The following is a 20603-nucleotide window of genomic DNA, read 5'->3' as shown; positions in this document are numbered from 1 at the left end:
GACAAAGAGCGTGTGTCAGTACGCGGACAGTCCAGTTCAGTGCGGCGCACTAGTGGGATGGCCGACAAACGTCGCCGCAACATTTCTCGCGACGTAGCATCGGCGTGTGTGCTGAGCTAGCGGCTATCTCAGCGCTACCAGTGGTCGAGGGTCATTTGACGACGAGGCAGCTTGTTTTTCATGCCTTTATTCACACGCTCATTCTCTGGTTCACAATCAATGTCTTCAAATAAAAGCAAAGACCTTCGCGAGGCTGAACTTGGAGCCAATTTTGCTCGTCTTCTTCCAAGAAACAGCCAACGGTTGTCGCTTCAAAGCTAACATGCTAGCACGTAGCACGTCACTGGAACGACACGCTTTTGTTTGGCTCCGCTTGCGTTAGCGTTGCTAACAAAAAAACAAAACAGAAACAAGCACGCGTGTGGTGAGCGTTGATGGCTAATAGCGTTCAAACACAGACACTTTGGACAACAAAACACTTTAGCACGGAGTTAGCATGGCACACAGACGAGCTGCTACCGGTCGCTTGTTAACGTCAGTCACGCATCCAAAAATCATTTGAAGAGACGATGAAAACGAGGAGAAAAGTTTCTCAGTGCTGAGGTCAGTTCAGTTGGCACCTTTCCTTTCCGTCAACTTCCTGTCGGCTTAGGTCCGGGGTCTCAAACCGGCGACGCCCGGGCCGTTTGTGGCCCCCACCTCGCGGCCCTCGTTGTGCGCTGAGCTGACGAAGCGACCGATCGTCGGAGGCGTGGCTGGCGCGGGCTCGCTTTTTCAGTGAGTCGACGTTACAGCGGTGTTGCCGTGGAGACTTTTAGTGTTACTTTTGCACACAACTTCCGCATTTGTCGGATTTTGTGTGGGGAAAAAAAATGAAAAAGAGCTTTGAGGAAATTGCATTTTGAAACATTTGTCCGAGATTTTGCAGCCAAGCCTCGCTTGGCCCCGAAAAGGTAACTTGACTTTCACACCCCTGCGTTAGATGCTACTTCCTGTTGATTTATTGTTTGGACTTCCTGTTATTTTGTTGTCACAACTTTCCGTTTTTTTGTTTTTTTTTTAAATTCCCGTTATTTGTGTCCATCCACTTGCCGTCGCGCCTCGCGGCGGGCTTCAGAGTTCGCTGACGCGCTCGCTCAGGGTCTCCAGCTCGTCCTGGTGGGCGGGGTAGAGCGCCCCCCCCTGCCCGTAGGTCCCGCCGAGCCCGGCGTGATGATGCCAGCGCAGATCGTCGCTCTCGTGCGTGACGTAGCGCTGGTCCACGCGACTCTCCAGGCTGCGCAGGTCCAACCACATCTGGTAGTCCTGGAAACGCGAAACAAAACAAAACAACAGCCGGAGCCGGAGGAGGGCCGCAAAATGATTCGTTTCGCTCGCTCATTCATTCATCCCTTCATTTGTTTGTCGTTGGCAGCCTTTCACTCACTCACTCACTCACTCACTCACTCACTCACTCACTCACTCACTCACTCACTCACTCACTCACTCACTCACTCACTCACTCACCTGCAGCCAAGCGTGACTTAGCGTTTTGTCCACACTGTAGCGTTTCCTTATCTTCACCTGCAGCAGATTGTTGATCAGGTCGATGGCTGAAGAAGTGGAAGAAGAAGCGGGAGGGGGGGGGGGGGGTCAAGACGGAGGATGTGGGGTACCCCCGTCGTGCCCCCCCACCCACCCCACGGCATGAGGGTCAGCAGAGGCTAATGAGCAAAGCTAACATGATGTTAACAATTCTTCAGGGGTCAGCGGTCCGCTGAGCGACTCCGGCAGCGCGGGGCCCCCGGTGGTGGGGGGGGGGGTCACCGCTTGTTATTTGCACATGAATGCACCCCTGCTTCAATGGACACCCCCCACCTCAAAGCCCCGCTTCCTGCGAGCGCTCGCACATTTTTGTGCGCTGTGAGGAACAATCACGTCGCCCAAAGACAGCAGAAGAATTTTCTTTTTTTTTCTTTTTTTTTTTTTTTTTTTATGGTCTCTTTCCGCAGCATCGCGTTCCTCGTTGCCGTAGTAACGCAGTCAATCAAACACGTTGAGCTTGACGCAGAGCTGCTCGCTGCGTCAGTTTCTCTTTTTCAATTCTTGCCATCATTCTTGAGAAACAGAAAGAGAAGAGAGCAACTAACTCATCTATGGTAGCAGCAACTCAGTAATGACTAACGAGGTAAAAAAAACCAACAACTTAATCTGAATCTCCAAGACGGATCTGAAATGTTTCCCAACCGACAAAAACATTGTGACTGACGCAAGTAATGAAGGGACGAAGCGGTCACGTCATGAACCGAGACGCAAACGTTGAACCGAGCGAGCCGACTCCTCGCTCGTTCGTGCCAAAGCCGTCACAAACCAGATGAGAGCGAAATCTCCAGTTTTGCGTCGGGTGACTTTCCGCCGCCGCAGCAGCAGCGGGAAAACGTTTAGTGTCACGCGGGAGGCGAATCGCACGCAAACCTGCTCGCCGCCTCAATTTGGCGCGTGAGTCACGTCGTCGGGGTCATCTCGCCCGCTTAAACGTCCGTGAGTCACTCTTGAGGTGAGCCGCCTCTTCGCGACCGAAATGACGGCGAGGCAGACGAAATGAACGCGACCTCCGTAACGTTCGCCGGAACTGCCGACGTCCGACCTTCAAGCTCGCACATACGGACAAAATGAAAATTGCGTGGAAGAACTAAATTGAAAAGACCAAGCGAAAATTGAAAATTAAACTAACGGTATCGTGACCAAACTAACGAGCAAACAAACCGTTGGCATCCGGAATGACGGGTTGAGGTGAAGCAGCGGCGGTGAGTTCGTATCTCACCGAGGCCTCCGCTCCCCGAGGGGGGTTGCGTCAGGAAGGGCATCCGGCGTAAAGACTCTGCCAAACAAATACGAGCGTTGGTCTGAGATGTCGCGCCGTGGGCGACCCCTCGCGGGACAAGCCCAAAGAAACGGAACCAAAAACGGAACAAATTCGACTTGGGAGTAAAGAGCGACTCACTGAACAAAACTCCCAACAGACGACGCAAGAAACACATCAACAAGGAAGAAGCAACCATCAGACCAACTAACCCGCTAACCTCACCGACAGTTTACTAAGTCATTCAATCTCTCACTCACACTGGGAAAAACAGCGTCAAAAGTCAACCCTTGACGATCGAACAAAACAACACGGAAGCATCGCAGAGGCGTGAGCGTAATGGTGGGCGACAGGCGGCGTGAAACGGGCGAGCAGGCTAACGCTAACAGCAACCTCGGCCGCATGTGAAAGTTGCTCATTAAAGCCAGCGGGAGGGAGGCCGACTAACAAAGGCCGACGCAAAGTCCGCGTTGTCCTCCCCTTTCATATTTCATCCGTGTTACGCTCCGGCGAGTCAGAAAGCAGTCAAACATTCTGTCGCGGGAAGTCACATTAGCCGGATTAGCCTAGCATGGCAGCAACAGACAAAACCGCTCACAATGTCAAAAGCTGTCAAAATTCTGCCACGGGCACTCATGCCGGCGTGATTAACCTCGCATCAGAACAATAACACGAGCTAATTATTGCCAGAACTAAGAATAATAACTAACCAAGTCACACGGGGGGCTTTTTGTCTGAATCTCGGAGCAACGTCGAAAACACACTCGCTTCTTCTCCGGCAAATGGGAATTGCCCCCCCCCCCCCCCCCCAATATTTCACCTCAGAATCCATTGAGGTATGTTTCCCGACAAACGGAAATCGGCAAAGCACCGTATCAACAAACGTGGATGAGTCGGTTCTTCAAAACTTTGGCTGGCGAAATCCCCGCCGGCCCGCCAACAGCGTGACGCGAGGCGTCCGAGCAACAAAAATACATATTGGACAAACGTGACGGCAACGTTAATTGCCAGAGCCGAAGCAGCGCGACGTACTTCTGACCGGGAGGCGGCCCGCCTTCTTCGCGGGTTCCAGACTCTCGAATCAGCCGGTACAAAGATACAACAAGAAGAGTTAACGGCAAAATGTCCAAATTAATCAAAGAAAAGATACGTTGGAGCGGGGGAATGCTCGCGCTGTGACGGAGGCAGAAGGAAAACAAACAAACAAACAAAAAAGAACAACAACTTCGCGAGACCACGCCAGAGGGATGACTCCATTTTTTTGAGCTCTTGGTGGAGTTGTTGAAAGATTCTGAGGGAATTCATCGAGGAAGTATGGCGTCCATTTTTTGAAATGGACGCGACCCTCGTGAGGATAAGCGGTGCCGAAAACGGACGGACGGACGGCTATTCCGTACCTTCCGGGGAGACTTTTTTCCAGGGGTACGGCGGGTACATGAAGGCGGCGTTCTGGATCTGATCGTTGATGTCTTCGTCTTCGTTAAAAGGGAAAGTTCCACTCAGGCTGAAGACAGCAAAACGCCACACGACAAAGTAATGAACGCACTGAGCCAATGACAAACACGCACAAAGAAAGTGACAACAGCGATTGTTAAGAAACAGACGACATAAGTCGGCAAACCACACGAACCCAGGCCTGAAGTCCTAAACGAGTATCGAGACAGTCCCAAGTCCGTCCATCCAGTTTCGTAGTCGCTTATCCTCACAAAGGTCGCGGGAACGCCGGAGCCTATCCCGGCCGTCTTCGGGCAGGAGGCGGGATGAACCCTCAACTGGTCGCCAGCCAATCGCGGGGCGCGTAGAAACGGACGACCATTGTTGATCATCCCAACCGCCGTTTGAGCGGCGAGCTAAACTGTTCTATTGGCTTCGGCGTCTGTGAGTTTTGCAGTGACCGATAAAGTCGAACGTCATCGTCGTCGTCTTGAACGCGCGAGTTGCTATTGGTGCAGGTTGCCGTCGTCTTTTTGCAGACTTCATTTTCAACGGCGTTTCTCCCGGTGAGGGCCACGGGGGCGCCGGAACTTAGCTCAGCTGACCACACCCTAAAGTGACAACATCAAATCCTAAAACCTGAGTTGGATTTTATTTGGGTCTCCTTCAAACCTAACCCGAACCCTCACACTGGCGACTATGCGAGTTCGTATCTCACCGAGGCCTCCGCCTCAGATTTGCTCTTCTCATGGAGATGATTGAGCAAGTCCCGTCCTTCATTGTCAAAGTCAGAAGAATTTAGCGAGCAAGTTGCAAGTCATAAGGAGTCAGCTCGCGTCAAGTCATTTGAGTCGAACCCCCCCCCCCCGCTCCTGATGAACTAACTCCAATCGAACGACCTGAGTGAGTGAGCGACGGACGAGCTAAGTGACAACCGACATAACAATTGGAAAATAAGAAGCCAAGCAACAAACTGAAGAGCGAACCGACTGTCTGACAATACCCGACTGAAAAAAAAACTAACAATCAGAGTAACTACGGACCAAACGGACAGACCGACTGACAACAAACGAGCAGACAAAAGACACTAACGGACTGGCTGACGTGATAAAAGGCACAAAGGAAGTAGCCGACTAACAAACGATAATTAAGCGGTAGTCGCTCTCCAACTGACTGACTGAGAGATAAACAAACCAGTTTGAGTAGTTTTGGAGGGACGACCAACCAAATATTTCCGCTTGGCTTCCCAAAAAGCAAGTACCTGACGTAGATGATGACGCCGACCGACCACATGTCCAGCGAGCGGTTGTAGCCTTTGTTGCGGAGCACCTCCGGCGCCAAGTACGCCGGCGTGCCCACCACCGAGCGCCGGAACGACTTCTCGCCGATGATGCGAGCGAATCCGAAGTCGCACAATTTCACCTGTCGCAAAAACAATAAGAAAAAAAAAAAACCCAAAAGCGGAACGTGCGATTCATCTGCCGCCCTGGTTCGCGGCTCACCTGCGGGAGAGGATCGGCCGACGCCAGCAGGACGTTTTCCGGTTTCAGGTCGCAGTGGACGATGTTCTTGAAGTGAAGGTGACGCAGAGCCACCAGGATCTGAAAGAATGCACAAACTCAAAAGAACAGCAAAATCAACAAAGTGGGGGGGGGGGGGCACACACACACTACGTCGGTGAACCCAAAGGCACAAAAGAGAAAAAATCACTCAACTGTTGAAAAGGGCGAAAGAACAAACTAGAAACCAAAGAAAGTTTCGTCATCGTGAAGAAACTGAGCAGCAATCAAAGTCAATCCGGTAACAAGCCACCCAACAGAAGAGCCAAGCTAACGACGACGACGACGACGCGCCAGCGCCACCTGCGTGACGAGGAACTTGGTGATGCGTTCGGGCAGTCGTCCTTTCTCACTGGACAGGATCATCTCCAGCATGTCTCCGTGGAGCTTCTCCATCACCACGAAGACCCGCTCGGGAGTCTCGAACATGCAGTCCAGGTTGACCACGCCCGGGTGGCGCAGGTTCTCCGAGGACGACAAAAGAGCTTCCTGTGGCCGAGCTCCGCTTCCTGGCAAAAGTCCTCCTCCGGCGTTTTGCTCACCTGCAAGATGGCCACCTCGTTGCGCAGTTGACTTTCTTGTTTGGTGGGGAAGCGAAGCTTGTCGATGATCTTGATGGCGACGTCGCGGCTCGACTTCCTGTGTTTCCCTGGCGACGAGGGGGCACACGCACACGCGAGTCCATCTTGCCTCAGCTCACGTCGAAGGTTTCGGGGAGTTTTACCTCCGTAGACGATTCCGAATTGTCCCGACCCGAGGACTTCGTCTGGAAAGATCTGATAGATGGAATTGATGTCCTGAAACGTAGAAAAATGACATTTGATTGATGCAGCGATTGATCCATTGATTGACTTCACGGACTCGTGTGTTCTTGAAACGGCTCTCGGTCCGATAACTTACTCTTGGAGAACTTTTAGCGTTGTGGTGATCGCCATCGACTCGCTTACTCGCTTCGTTCCTGACTTGGTCATTATTTCCGAAAGTGACTTGCTAATTTACAACATCTACTGACAAATTCACAAAGTCATTTGTTATTTCAACCAGTCACTAGCTAGCTAGCTCGCTCCCTTGTTGTCTGCCTCGTCAAGTGGCTCCCGAATGTCGTCGTCATCAAGGCACCGACTGACTGATTGAATGGTTTGCTCGCACGGGTTCATCTCTGAGAGTCTGACATTTATGTAAAGTTGGCAATTATCCCCCCTGACAACGGTTTGTAAGGTCACGTACATTGAGAGCAGAAGTGGCCCCAAAGCGGATCTCTGTGGCACTCCCCGGTCAGGGCGAGGTCCGATCTCTACCTCAGCCCGTTGACCTTCACGGGTCCTCCTTCGAGGTGGTGTTCAAACCGCCACGGAGCTCCAGGTGAAGCATCTTCTTGATCAAAATAGTGCGGGCGGCTCTTTGTGTTTGTGTGAGTGTGAGTGTGTGTTGTTGGGGGGGGGGGGGGTTTTCTTTTTTTTTTCATTTTTAATATACTGTATTTCCAGGGCTGCCTTCAAATGTGTCGGCGCGGCTGGCGTGAATTCCTTTGATCGTATTGAAGGAGCGATCGTCCGACCGAGTTCCTTCGGGTCCTCGTAGTCGCCTAGCGAGCTAACAGCTTGATGATTTTTCATCACTTTTGTGCGTGCGCGCGAGCGGAGGTGTGTCGTCCGCGTGCTGCGGACTTGTGCTAACGTTGTGTGTTTGCCGTGCGGATGTTGGGTGTGTTTTTCCCACGGACGATGTGTTGACGTTGTGTAGATTTGGTGTGCACGTTATCTTGTGGCTACATTTAGTTGATGTTGCGCGCACGTTTGTGGACATTGTTTCGACATTGTGTATGTTGTGTGCGTGATGTGGCCATATGGTATCCATTTGTGTAGATGCTGCGTCGGACGTCGCTGGTACATTTTGATTGTCTGTATTTTGTGCGTACGTGTTGTGTTTATTTCATGTGGACTTTGCGTGTTTTCTTGTCTGTTTTGTCTATGAAATATTTCCAGCTGTATTGTAACATCGGCTGGTGTGTGTGTGTGTGTACGTCAGCTGACAGGCTAATATCACACCTCGGTCAGGGGCGCACAAAGAAGACCATATTAGCGGCTGCTCAGTGGCTAATTACCACGCGTCACCATGGCGACGCTCGCTCAGCCTCACTGAGTAATCGCGATCGTCTCCGCCGTGCGTGTCGAGTGTTGTATTCTTACCACGTTTTCCTGGACGTGACAGTTGGACACAGAAATACTGATGGGTATTTCTTCTGCTGCAAATACAAAGAGATCATTTCAGTGACCGGCAGGCCCTGTTGCACGTGCAAGTGATGAAGGCTACTCGTGAGGATGAGAAGCCAAACATCTTTTAAGACGATTCAAGGCGGCCAAACAGACGACATTGTCAATTGATATGAAAACGGCGGACTTCCTGCGTCCTTTCAAGTCCTGCCACGCCCGAGTTTTGCCTTCAGCCAGCACCAAAGCTGCGTTCCGCTCGGCCGTCAGCTGGCCCGGGAGTCCCGCGGGCCAAAAACGCCCGATAGGACTTCTTCTGCAGCGCGAGGGTCGGCGTCCCTCACCTTTGGGGTTCACCGACGGGTTCCGGCATTGCCCGCCACCTGACGTGGTCCTCCGGGACGTGGGTGAAGTTCTGCCACAGATGGGAGTTGAAGCCCCTTCTGGGGGGGGTCTGCCAGATACTCCCAACCAGACCCTCACAATACGCTTGGGCCTGCCACGTCGGAGCCGACAGCTGCGCCCCTCCCTTCGCGCGAGCGTTCGAGACGTGCGACCACAATGTCCATCTTCAAACTGTGACCCGGGGTGACCTGGTGCCAAGTCCGCATGTTGGAAACCCTTCCAATGCTTCAACACGCTGTGATGAGCGCGGAAGTCCGATAACCGAACACTGCTCGGGTTCTGATCGGGGCGAGGCGTTCCTCCCAAAGGTGCCCTTCCAGGTCTCACTGTCATTGTCCACGTGGGCATTGAAGTCCCCCAGAAGACGATGGAGTCCCCGGAGGGAGCGCTCCCCGGCGGCCCCCCCCCCCCCCCCCCCTAAGGACTCCAAAAAGGGTGGGCGCTCTGAACTGTTCTTTGGTGCGTCGGCACAAACGACAGTCAGGACCCGTCCAACAAGTCCACCAGGGTGAACCTCAACATACGAGGGCCGAGGTGGGGCCAGTAAGTGTGCCCGGTCCTCACCCTGGGCAACTCCAGAGCGGAACCGAGTCCGACCCTTCTCGAGAGGATCGGTACCAAACCCTATCTGGTCGGAACTTCCCAAAGTTAATCTCAGACGGATCCTTCGTACCAAAAACGGCAGACTCTAGCCGCGATAACCACGCCGACCAAACGTCATGACGCTAAGTCCAAATTGCTTTGATTCCAATTGAAATGAGCAAAGGAGCGGAAAACCGTAGCGGTCGGTCCCGACTGTTTCCTGACACGGCTTGTCTGCCTCGGCCTGCTCACGATGGAAGGCGCATTAAAAATACCGAATACCGAATGGTCGGTTGTTAAGGCAAAAGTGGGTCCGGGTAAGGGGTTGGGGGTTGGGTGTTGGGGGCTGAACCTCCCCCCAAATTGTGAGCTGCTCCTCAGTTCAAAATGGCAAATGTAAGATCAGGGACTGGAACTTGTCCCCCAAGTGAAGCCTTCAGATCCACGCGAGTCACAAGCACTTTGACGTCAGCAAAAGTCGGAAATAACCGTGAGGCCTCCGCGCGGGAGTGGCCTCGCCGCCCGCGGACGGACCGGCAGAGTCGGCGCCGCTTCGGGAGCTACTCACTGTGGCGGGAGACGCCCGTGGAGACCGCCGGCATGAGGGCGTGGCGGATGGCCATTTCCCACGTCCGGGCCACGTCTTGACCCGCGCCGCTCGCCTGGGAAGGAGAGGAAGTGACATCGTCAAGGAAACGCAAACGCCGGACGCTTCATTGGGTACACCGCAGGAGACATCCCATCAAGACGACGGCGGCGGCGACGACGATTGACTTAGCGGCCTTACGTCGGCCAGAAAAAAAAACCATTTCCCGAGTAGAGCTACCAAAAAAATCCACATCAGGAAAAGCAAACAAAAACAGGAAGTCGGCCATTTTGCCTTCAAGTGCCCATTCTAGGGCGACTTTGGTCCTCCCGACCCACCAAAAACAGGTCTGGAGACGTTCTGCCTGAAAAGTCGAGTCCGGCATTCTGCAAACAAAACGGGGAAGAATTTGAATTTTGCCGTGGGAGGAGCACGCCGCCGCCGACGTCGATGTTGGCGAGTCCCCAATCGGACCATCGAAGGTGTTTTTCGCGTCACCGGCATGTCGGCGCCCGTCCCGGCGTTGCCGTCAGAGCCGCGCCGGTCCTCGCCGACGAAGTAAACCAGCGCCGCCGCGGTGGCGATCTCGAAGCAGTGCGCGTTGGCGCCCTCGGGCAGAAAGGAGAAGGTCCGAGCGGCCTCCAGCGACAGAATCTCCGACAGCGGGATCTCCTGAATGAAGCGCGCCACAAAACTTTACCGTCATCCATTGCTCGGTTTTTTTCTTCCTTTCACGTTCACGTTTTTTTTTTTTTTTTTACCTTGTAATATTTACTTCCTGTGTCGCTCTGATACAACGTGATGCATTTACTGTCCAGCCGCCAATAATGTCGCTTCCTCTGAAACGCACACCATACATATTCCGAATGATGAAATGATGAAATTGACGGAACATTCCACATTATGGTGCAAAAACAAATTTAAAAAAAAAAAAAAAAAAAACCCTCCAATAATTTCAATTTCACGTTCAAGTTCAAAATGGATTTTATACAAAAAAAAAAAACATTTTTTAAAAATGCTTTGGTGCCAATTTCAAGCCTCTTGGGCCCCCCAAAATTTGTTGCAGTTAGTTGAGGAGCTCCGTTTGGACGAGAGTAGCGCATTGGCGCCATCTTGTGGCATGTTCCTTCCGAGGCACAATGTTGAAGTGAACTGAGGAGTTTCATTTTGACAAAAGTAGTGCCTCGGGGCCATCTGATGGCATCTCGGTGTTAAGTTGAAATGAGACGAGTAAGTAACTAGTAGCTTTTGACATGATTGCTTGGTGCCATCTTTGTGTCAAGGAAGTATGTCGAAGTGAGTGGACAGAGTCAATTTTGTCAGAAGTGGTGCCGTCTTTGTGTGGCAGCGTCTTCTGACACATGAGCGCCAAGGAACTCCGCGGAGCTTGGCGTGACTCGGGCCCGCTCGCCGCCGTCCGTACCAGCGCGTCCTTGCTGCTGTAGTGGACCATCCAACCCTCCTTCATGACGTTGCTGTTCTTCCTCTTGCTGTGCTTGACCGACTGGACCACTCGCATCAGGGGGATGTTGTTGCTGGTCGATGGGCTGCAGGGGCGGGACAAACGCTTGATCGGTTCATGACCTCAGGGCTCTGTCATAAGTACTTTTACTTTTGTGGGTGCTGGGAAACCGCAGGGTGCGAGAGAGATTTTGCCACCACCGCGCCCCTAAACGTGAACCTCGGCTGGAAACTTTGGTTTGGAAGCCAAAGAATGAATTACGATTTCATCTTTGAAGTTTCTTTTTGGAGCCTCATCTCAGGAGAGGCCCCGTAGCTCAGTGGTTAGAGCACTGGTTTGGTAAACCAGGGGTTGTGGGTTCGTATCCCACTGGGGCCTCCACTCCCTGAGAAGGGTTGCGTCAGGAAGGGCATCCGGTGTAAAAATTGTGCCAAACATATGTGTGCGTTCATCTGAGATGACACGCTGTGGCCACCCCGAAAGGGACAAGCCGAAAGAAACTTACTTACTTACTTTATCTCAGTTGGTAATCCGTGTTTGTAAGCGGAACTGGGTCTTCAAAAAGTCAAAGCAAACCATCCCCTTGTCTCGAAAGCGCATTCCTCGCGTTGTACCTGATGGCTCGGTTGGATTCGTCCCCGTCGGGGTCTCCGGGCCCCGTTTCTGTCGTCGCGGCGGCGCTCATCTCGTCCGCCGTGGCGCCGACGTCGTCCGTCGGACCGCCGGCCCTCTCCTGATCGTCAAGGCAACCGTCGGACTCCGCCCCCGGACTCAGCAGCTCTGCGGGTTCAAGAGTGTGTGCGTGCGCGTGTCTTGCGTGTACGTGTAGCGTGTGCGTACCTCCGTTTCCGGCAACTTCTCCCGAGCAGTTGTTTGCAATTTTTGGAACGCAACGCTTGTGACAGTTGAAGCGACAATCTAGACGCAAACAACAAGTGGATGCAGTTGCGGGTACAAAAAAGTGAACTTGTCGTATTTGACGACAGCGCCCAATAGTGCACTGATTTTCATTTAACGACTAGATGATGCTGCTAATGAGGGAAAATGACGACCGGACACGGGTTGGTTCGTCGGGACGCACACTTGGTACCGTCGCAGCTTGCTACTGCAGTTGAATTGCGTCTGTGTGTACTTGGAAATATTCAAAGAGCAATCGAGCCTTCCGCACGTCTCAAATTGGCCCGCGTGTTGTGTGCGACACACTGGGCCAATCGAGCTGACTGGGACTCAGGTTCTGAAGTCCCTTTGACCCGTGTGCGCAGCGCAGCGCAACACGTGGCCCATTTGGTGTGCAAAAAAACATGGCAGGAGCTGCGAGTGTGCCGTGCGCTACCTTTGCACTGCAGTCCCTGCCTGAAGAGCCCCTTCAGGAGTTTCTTGCAGTGCTGGCAAACGGTGGGGCGCGTGTACGAGTGGATGAGGAAGCTGTGAGGAACTTTGACCTTTGACATCAGCAGCTTGTCCAGCTCGATGGGCCGGCCCACGTACGACTGGGAGCTGGCGCGCCGCTCGCGGAGCCGCCACGCGTCCGGGGACCACGCCGCCGCCGACGACTTCTGCGCACGCCGACAACCTCGTTTGAAACTTCGAGCCCCAATTCGGAGCATGAAACCCCCCAGACCGACTTCGGAATCAGTCACGACCATAAAAACATCGGGCGGCGCGGTGGGGCGACCGGTTCAAGCGTCTGCCTCACCGCTCTGAGGACCGGGGTTCAAACCTAGTTTGTGTTTTGCCCCGCCCGCATCTTGAAAACGTAAATTCATGTTTCAAGTCTCTGATTTGCCCCCAAGGTGTGATTGTGAGTGCGACTGGCCTGTAACGGGTTTTGGGGGGGCGCGCTAAATAAAAAAGATCTGTCACGAACGAATGAAGAACTTTGTTCTGAATGCCTGCCGGAGACAAATTCCTCGTGTGTCGTTACTCACTTGACCAATAAAGCCCATTCACTTGAAACTGAACTCAGACTTGAAACCTTTGACAGTTTTTGAAAAGCCAAACCGGCGACAAAACCCGAATCCGGGCTAAAGGTATCATTTGAAATTGAGAACCCGAACGCAAGCCTGAAACCCGAATTTAAAAACCTGACCCTGTCTTGAAACCGTGATTTTCATACCTTAAAACTTCCTTTCAACCACTAAATTGTAACCTTTAACACTTTTTGTTTGTTTGTTTTTTTTGAGACCCTGCCCCCGTCTTGAAACTCAGACCCCTTTTTATAAAATCTTGCTCCAAAATGTCATTTGGGCTTGAAACCTCGGTCGAAGTCGTCGCCCTCATCGGTCGGCCTTACCTCCATGTTGGGACTGACCGGCGACTGCAAGACAAAACGGGACACAGGAAGTGAGACGCGATTTACGGTTGCGTGCGGGCGTGCGTGGGTGCGTGCCGACCAGCAGGGCGTCGTCACCGTGGTGGGGCGGCGGCGAGGGCTCGGCCGACGGCGGGCGCCCCCCCGTCAGAGACACGTTGGACGGCCGCCGGCGCCTCATGCCGCTGCAGTTGTTGGGGATCTTGAAGGCGCAGCGCTTGTGGTAGTTCAGGCCGCAGCCTCCAGGGGGAGGAAAAAAAAAAAAAAAAGAACAAAACAACAACAACGACGGCGACATTCGCAAGGCGGAAAATAGCAAATTGGAATCTTCTGCGGAAACAAAGTGCGGTGAACGTGATGAAGTTTGTTGCATGATTTCGTTTTGTGCCGCTGCGCTCGCCTCGGCCACCGGGGGCAGTCAAACGTACGCAAAGGAATCGAGAAGTCGTCCGTCCCGGCACCGGAATGTCCAGGAATTAGCCAGGGCCTCAGCGTTCTTGTGAAAGAGCGTCTAGCGAACATGCAGCCTGGGGGCCGGAGCCGGCCCGTCGCGCCACTTGATCACATTTTTCGTAAAATAAAAAAATCCCCACTTTTAACAAGCGCCAAATAATTTCTTCATGTTCAAAGAACAATAATTGTATACTGCATATAGTTTATGTCACAACTCTCTGTGACTTTTGACTTCACATTCAATTTGATACAGTGTGGAACAATCAATCAATTGTCGGGGCACTTGTGTATATGAAATAATATGGTCATGGCATTTTAGACCGATGGGTCATTTTTGTATCATTTGACCACTAACGGGAAAGAGACGACACGCAGAATTTCACGTCTGCTCTGCGTATTTGCACGTGTGCCACTTGTCATCCATTGAAAGGATTCCTCATTTTTTTTTGTTCTTCTTCCAAGAAAACAAACACAGGTGCTTCTTTTGTGTCCCTTTCTCTTTTTTTGGCGGCGTCTTTGTGACACTCGAGCTGTCTTTAACGTTAACGCCACCGGAGGGAGCCCAATGGTGTTGCTGCAATGCACCAGAGGTGTCTGTGACATGAAGTGCCGGGACGAGGCGGCCATTTTGTACTCACACAATAGCAGAAATGCCATATGAATTTATAATCGTGTCGTTACTACTACAATTGTAGGGTTAGGGTGTAAATCCTTTCATGAATATTTGTGCATTGATAGCCGCAGTTTGAAGGGCGGGAAAAACGTCGATTCTGAAAAATTAGGATCCAAGTGAATCATTTAGCATTTTGCGAAGCGTAAAGCGTACGCGGACGGCATCCCGAGGTTGCGCGCGCGAGCGAGCGACGGCGGGCGCCTACCTTCGCACTTGAGGCCCTGGCGCACCAGCCCCCACAGCATCTCGCCGCAGTGGTCGCAGAAAGCGGGCGCCCGGTACGAGTGCACGAACAGGCAGTGCGGGCGGATCCGGAAGTCGTCCGCCGTGGCCGAAGCTGGGCACACAGCCGCAAGCCCAAAGCTGAAAGCGACCGGCTCGAAAAACATCCCGGCCGCTTTTCGGACAACAAAACACGTCGACTCTCGTGCCTCTCGCCTTTTTCCTTCCATTTTGTCCCAAAAACACGCACACGTACGTACGTACGTTCCGCTTACACGTGCGCGCGTGCTGTCGTTGCGTGTCGACTTTCAGAACAGGAAGCTGTCTTCACTTCCTGTTAGCCACCCGTGCTAACTAACTTAGCGGCACGGGAGGAAGTGCAAATGTATCCCGCTTCATTGCAAGCGGCAGCCGTCAGCTGTTAGCGCAGCCGCGTGCTAGCAGCGGAAACGTGAAGCCTCGACTCGCTTGTGGCGAATTCTGGCAAATGCCGCAAATAACTTGAATCATTCTAAAAAGTCCAAACAAAATCTCGGGCTTAGAGCGTCGACATTGGCTGGCACGTCAATCGACGGCCCTTTGAAAGCGCGCACACACAAAGTCACAGATACTACAGAGTCGAACAGCGACCCCGAGGGGATGAAATAATTCCTGCGCCTCTCGCGCAAATTTTGTATTGCTTATTTTTTTTTGCAACGGCGCCGATAATCGATGGTGGGATGAAAAATATTCTAATGTAATACAGCTGTTGTTATATTCAGCCTTTTTTGCCCCCCCCCCCCCCCCCCGCATAACCATATCATAAATAAACAACGAACGGCGGGGAACTTGCCGACTTCCCGTCGGTAACCTCGCCACCGGATGTCGGCCTACCCGAGAGGACGGCCTCCACCAGGTCGCCGTCTCGGATCTCCGAGGCCGAGCGCAGCAGCCGCAGAACGTTGTCCGACGCCGAGTCGTGCCGGAAGAGCAGGATCTTGTCGTACAGGCCGTAAAAGCCGCACTCGGGGATCTGAAGGCGGACGGACGGACGGACGGACGGGAGAGATTAGCCGCGGCCAACAACCGAGCGAGCGCGGTAGCTGCTGTCGCGCTCTTCACGTCCTCAGTCCGCCGACAACTTCTTGACGGACGGGGTTGCCGTCGGGTTCAATCAAGGTCTTCTTTGTTACTCTGCTTTCGGGTCGTTGGAGTTTGGGCCCAATTTGTGAGACTCCTGCCTTGCCTCATTTCTGCCCTGAACTCTGCTCCTCCAAAATTGGACTCGCCTTCCCGGCCTTCACCAGTGCCAGAGGGTCAAGGTCGCCTGGACAATAAGCGGAGTGGGAGTCCTCCGACGGCTTTCACACTGTTTACGTCGCGTAGCTCAGTGGTTAGAGCGCTGCTTTGGTAAACCAGGGGTTGTGGGTTCGAATCCCGCTCCCTGAGAAGGGTTGCGCGTCAGGAAGGGCGTCCGGCGTAAAAAAAAAAAAAACAAATTGTGCCAAACATATCTGTGCGGTCATCTGAGATGACACGCTGTGGCCACCCCGAAAGGGACAAGCCGAAAGAAACGTTTTTTTTTTTTTTACGTTGGGGTACGCCGATCGGGAGGATCGTGGGGGAGGCGGCTCGGTCGTCTGTTTTGGGGACCTCCCGGACGAATCCCCCAGCGAGATGTGGGGAGACCCCCGGGGACGACTCGGGACAGGCCAGGGAGACTTAGCCTCCCGGCTGGCCCCGGGGGGGGGGGCGCTTCGGGATCCCCCCCCGGAAGTGTGGGATTGGAAGGGCGTCCCGACCTCGGAGAAGCGCTAAAACATGGATGGGTGGATGGATGCTTCCAAGCAATCAAAGAGAATCATTTGGAAAGCTCGTTCGTTCCGAGAGCTTTTTGATATCATTTCTATGATTGGATTGAGCGCGAGTCCGACGCCGGCCACCGGTCGCTGTGTGATGATGTCATCAACTTGAAACCATCGCACAAACGACGAGAGGAAGACGATCTTGTCCCTCGGCGGACCTTCGCCTCTTCACTTCCTTTATCTCCTCTCCTCATCCTTGTGATGCTCGTCGCCATAGTAACGCTACTCCGTTGGCATGGCAGCAGCCGCCGCCTCCCCTTCGGCCTTCTCGTAGCGCACGTGCACGCGCGCTGATAGTTTGGGTGGCCGACGACGCAAAACGTTAAGCGCGCGGCGCACTTGACGATGTGTGCGCGCGGCGGGAGGACACTCGACGGGCGCCATCGGCGTCATCGGCGGCTGCGGTTGCCGGGCAACAGGAAGGGGGGAAAAAAAAAAAAAAACCCTCAAGTGACACTGACGACTTTATTCCGAGTGTCAAGCGCTCTTCATTTGGGAATTTCAAATGAACAACTTTTCTTTGATTTGGCTATTTGACAAAAAAAAAAAAAAAAAACATTTTTTACAATTTTGAGTCCCAGTTTTTGCTCTTGCACTCTGTTCTGAGGACCCGGGTTCGATCCCGGCCCCGCCTGTGTGGAGTTTGCACGTTCCGCCCCATGTGCCCGCCTGCGTGGCTTTCCTCCCACATCCCCAAAACGTGCAACATTAATCGGACACTCCAAATTGCCCCCTCGGTGCGCTTGATTGTCTGTCGGTCTCCGTGTGGCCCCGCGATTGGCTGGCGCCCGCCTCCTGCCGACCCTTGCGAGGATAAGCGGCTCAGAAAACGGACGAATGGACACTGAGCCTCGATGCGCATTCGCCCAATTCAAGTTCTGCGTGACGCATCCTGTCAAAAGGCAGGCAGGCCTTCACAATAAAAGCAGGGTGTTCCGCGTTGACTTTCAGCAGACTCTCTCGGGCCACACGGCGGCTTATTTCTCTGTCGACGTCCTAACCTATTTTGGGCTGTGACCAAAGAAAATGCGCTGCGGTGCTTTTATTTTGAAGGCCTCGTTTTTGCAGGATGTTGCAGCATTTTTGTCCGAGCAGAACGGGAGGCTTGTTGCGGTTAAACGTTCGCACATTTCAAGAGACTTTGCCATCTTTCGTCACAACATGACAGACAATTCCGAGTGGCCGCCATTTGAGAAATAAATTGAGAAAGAAATGTCAGACGTGGAGAAAATCTCTCGCTAGATGGCGCCGACAGTCTTAAAAGAGTGTAGTAGCGGGTTGTGCCACTGGAGGCATTGAGCTCTACCGGAAGAAATCCGGCGCGATTCAAAGCAAGAAGAAAAACATCCTCACGATTCCCGCAAAACAGCCAAACTATCGTTGGGAGCTCAGCGACGGTGTGTCGCGGTCGGTACACGTCGCGACCGACTGGCAAATCGGTTCCTTCCGCCTGAAGCCAGCTGGGATGGGCTCCGGCTCTCCCGTGACCCTTGTGAGGCTGAGCGCTTTGGATAGTGGATGGACGGATGTCCTTGTGAGTAGGATTGTCAGTTCCCTTTGAATGCGTCGCTGCTTCGTGTGTGACGTTGTTTGAAAGTTTACGACCGCGTTGCTGATTTCTGCGCTTTTGTAGGAACTCCTTAGCCGCTAGGGGGCATTTTTCATTTTTATGAAATTTCATTTTGTAGCAGTCGTCTGCCAGACACACACACACACACGCACACTTTAATCACTTCATTTGTGTGATTGCCTGAAAAGGTGTTGACGTCACCTGCTGCTGCGTCAAGTCAACGTCGTGTGTGTGTGTGTGACCTGCCCCTCGCTGTTAGCATCGTCGCTAACAGTCCAGGTGCAAAAGCGTCGCGACAATTACTGCAACTTTATGGATGCTTCACTTAGTTTGTGTTTATGCTCGTGGGCACACATGTTTTTGTGTGTCACTGTTTATGTACGTTTGCGTGCATGTATGTACAGTTGTGCCTTTTTGTGGTTATAAATGTGTACACGTGTAGTGTATGTAGATGTGTGTGTCGTGTGCGCATATGTGTAGCTATACACTAGTGCATCTTAGTGGGGGGTTGTCTTTCCTAAAGTTCCCACCGGTTTTATCGGCCTGATCGGTAACGGCGCCAAATGATCATTTGACGCTGATCGGCTGTTGAATGGCGCGTTGGTGCGCGTGTGGGCACGCGCACGCTAGCAGTTTGATTAGATTCTTGAGTGACGACAAAAGTTCACGTGACTTCCTGTGTGGGAGGAGCCAAGGTGGAATTGCATGCTGAGATCACATGACCTGGCAGCATAGTTTGTGGTTAGCATGGTTAGCCTGCAGCACTACTCATGATCGTTGCATGACCCGCACTGAATTCAACACACACACACACAAGAAAAAGGCTGCAAAAGCTGTTAGCTTAACACTCCGCTGACATTTGAAAGGGGAACGAAAGTTTGATTCCAGGCGTGACCGTCACATCAGTCATCATTATGATTACTTTGAAAATTTGAATCTGTCCGTCACGGTGTTTTTATCAGTTCTCATTCGGAATGACGACACGGCAGCAGACGAGAGTAAAACTGCAAAGTCAAAGCAAATGCCGATATTACATATTCACATCATGTGAAATTCCAGCATAGCATATGCTGGCCAAAAGGTTCCAAACGTTCCACTGGCACATTTGTTCCCTTCTAACAAGGAGAACGCGTCCGCCAATAGAGCCCAAGTGGCGGGATTTGGACTAAGCGAGCACCTGAACGGCGGCGGAACCATTACGAGACGAGAGCATTGACCACTTGCTCAAATTGCGGGAGGATCGTGCGTTGGCGTCAGATGATGTTCGGTGACCACGGCGGACCGTGGAGGGAATTTGGAGTGTCACGGCCCGGAAATGGCCGAGAGGGTCACCCGTAGCGTGGGTGATAGTCTTCGCGTGTTGGTGTCGGGACCGAAAATCGATGGACCGAGTACGGAGCCCTGCGGGACACCTTTCCAAAGTGTATTTTTCAGTTTTGGCAGGTAAAATAATCACTTACTACCCGTCATCCATCCATTTGTTAGCACGTATGCTGCCGTGAACACAAATACGTATTAGCATGTACGCTAGCTCACTTGAAATATTTAGATCCTCCGTCTTCATTGGTTGATATGTTTCTGAGGCTGCGTGAGCATTTTTACTTGTCAGGATGTTTGTCGACGCTTACGACGATTGTCACCGCGTCCATGATCTGAGCCGCTTATCCTCACGAGGGAGCGCTAGAACCCGGGCGGGAGGCGGGGCACACCCTGAACCGGTCGCCGGCCGATCGCAGGGCACACGCAGACGGACAAACAGCTGCGCTCACAATCACGCCTGAGGCCAATTTCGTTTTTGGGGCCGTGGGAGGAAAAGCCACAGAGGCGGGCGCGGGGAGAAGGCGCAAACGTGGAGCCCCGGTCGTCAGAACCGTGAGCCCGACGGCCTCGTTACCATTATCCAGCTGATTATTTTCCTGACTTCCTTGCTCTCTTACCTTTTGGTCAACAATGGAGCAGGCCGCCTCGCGCACCTGAGCCAGACTCGCGTCCGCCCAGTCCAACGTGACGGGCTCTCGGCTCAGACCGATCTGGATGTGGAAGGACAGCGCACCTCCTCCTCCTCCTCCCCCCCCAGGCAAGGCGAGCGGGCTGGGCGTGCGAATAAGCGGAGGCGCACTCATCGCGGCAGAAGAGCAAAAAGATGCGGTCGCCGAAAGGTGACGGCCACCCGGGCAGGAAGAGGAGGAGCGCTCGAGAAGTTCCCAAAAAGCCAAAGAAGAAGAAGAAGAAGAAGAAGCCAAAAGGTGCAAAAGCGCGAAGAGGGAAAGGAAAAAGAAACACTCCACTGGACTCTGGCGCAACTGTGGAGGGTTAGAAAGAGGAGGAGAAAGGGGAGGAGGAAGAAAACGGACACGCGTCCTCCTCTTCATCATGACGACGAGGCTGCTCACGTGACACGTTCGTACGGAGAAAGCGCGCGCAAGTCTGCTGAACAACAGCGCAAAGTT

At 52.9% G+C, this 20603-nt stretch overlaps 1 protein-coding gene across 13 annotated transcripts; it reads right to left on the bottom strand.

Moving 5' to 3' along the window:
• Positions 1 to 298: 298 nt before the first annotated feature.
• Positions 299 to 20508, bottom strand: prkd1 (protein kinase D1). Of its 13 annotated transcripts, none has more exons than XM_061820328.1 (21): positions 20091 to 20491; positions 15613 to 15751; positions 14723 to 14854; positions 13474 to 13631; positions 13374 to 13397; positions 12414 to 12636; positions 11695 to 11998; positions 11042 to 11165; positions 10380 to 10457; positions 10093 to 10290; positions 9957 to 10004; positions 9601 to 9694; positions 8025 to 8080; positions 6560 to 6632; positions 6378 to 6484; positions 6139 to 6300; positions 5779 to 5877; positions 5538 to 5698; positions 4240 to 4346; positions 1507 to 1592; positions 299 to 1305 (listed from the first exon to the last, which is right to left on the bottom strand). In XM_061820328.1, the coding sequence occupies exons 1-21, from the start codon at positions 20274 to 20276 to the stop codon at positions 1114 to 1116; spliced, it is 2751 nt and encodes a 916-aa protein (XP_061676312.1). In that variant the 5' UTR covers positions 20277 to 20491; the 3' UTR covers positions 299 to 1113. The 13 variants fall into 13 exon arrangements, 11 of the variants coding, with proteins under 11 accessions (XP_061676312.1, XP_061676323.1, XP_061676320.1 ...); XM_061820339.1 differs by lacking the exon at positions 9957 to 10004 and having other exon boundaries at positions 10117 to 10290; positions 11695 to 11860; positions 11921 to 11998; positions 20091 to 20488; XM_061820336.1 differs by lacking the exon at positions 6139 to 6300 and having other exon boundaries at positions 20091 to 20496.
• Between the last annotated feature and the right edge of the window lie 95 nt (positions 20509 to 20603).

This window comes from Syngnathoides biaculeatus, chromosome 5 (genome assembly GCF_019802595.1).
Source record: "Syngnathoides biaculeatus isolate LvHL_M chromosome 5, ASM1980259v1, whole genome shotgun sequence".
Classification (NCBI taxonomy): Eukaryota; Metazoa; Chordata; class Actinopteri; order Syngnathiformes; family Syngnathidae; genus Syngnathoides; species Syngnathoides biaculeatus.
Note: the sequence above shows the minus strand (reverse complement) of the source record. Positions and strands in the feature narration are given on the sequence as shown.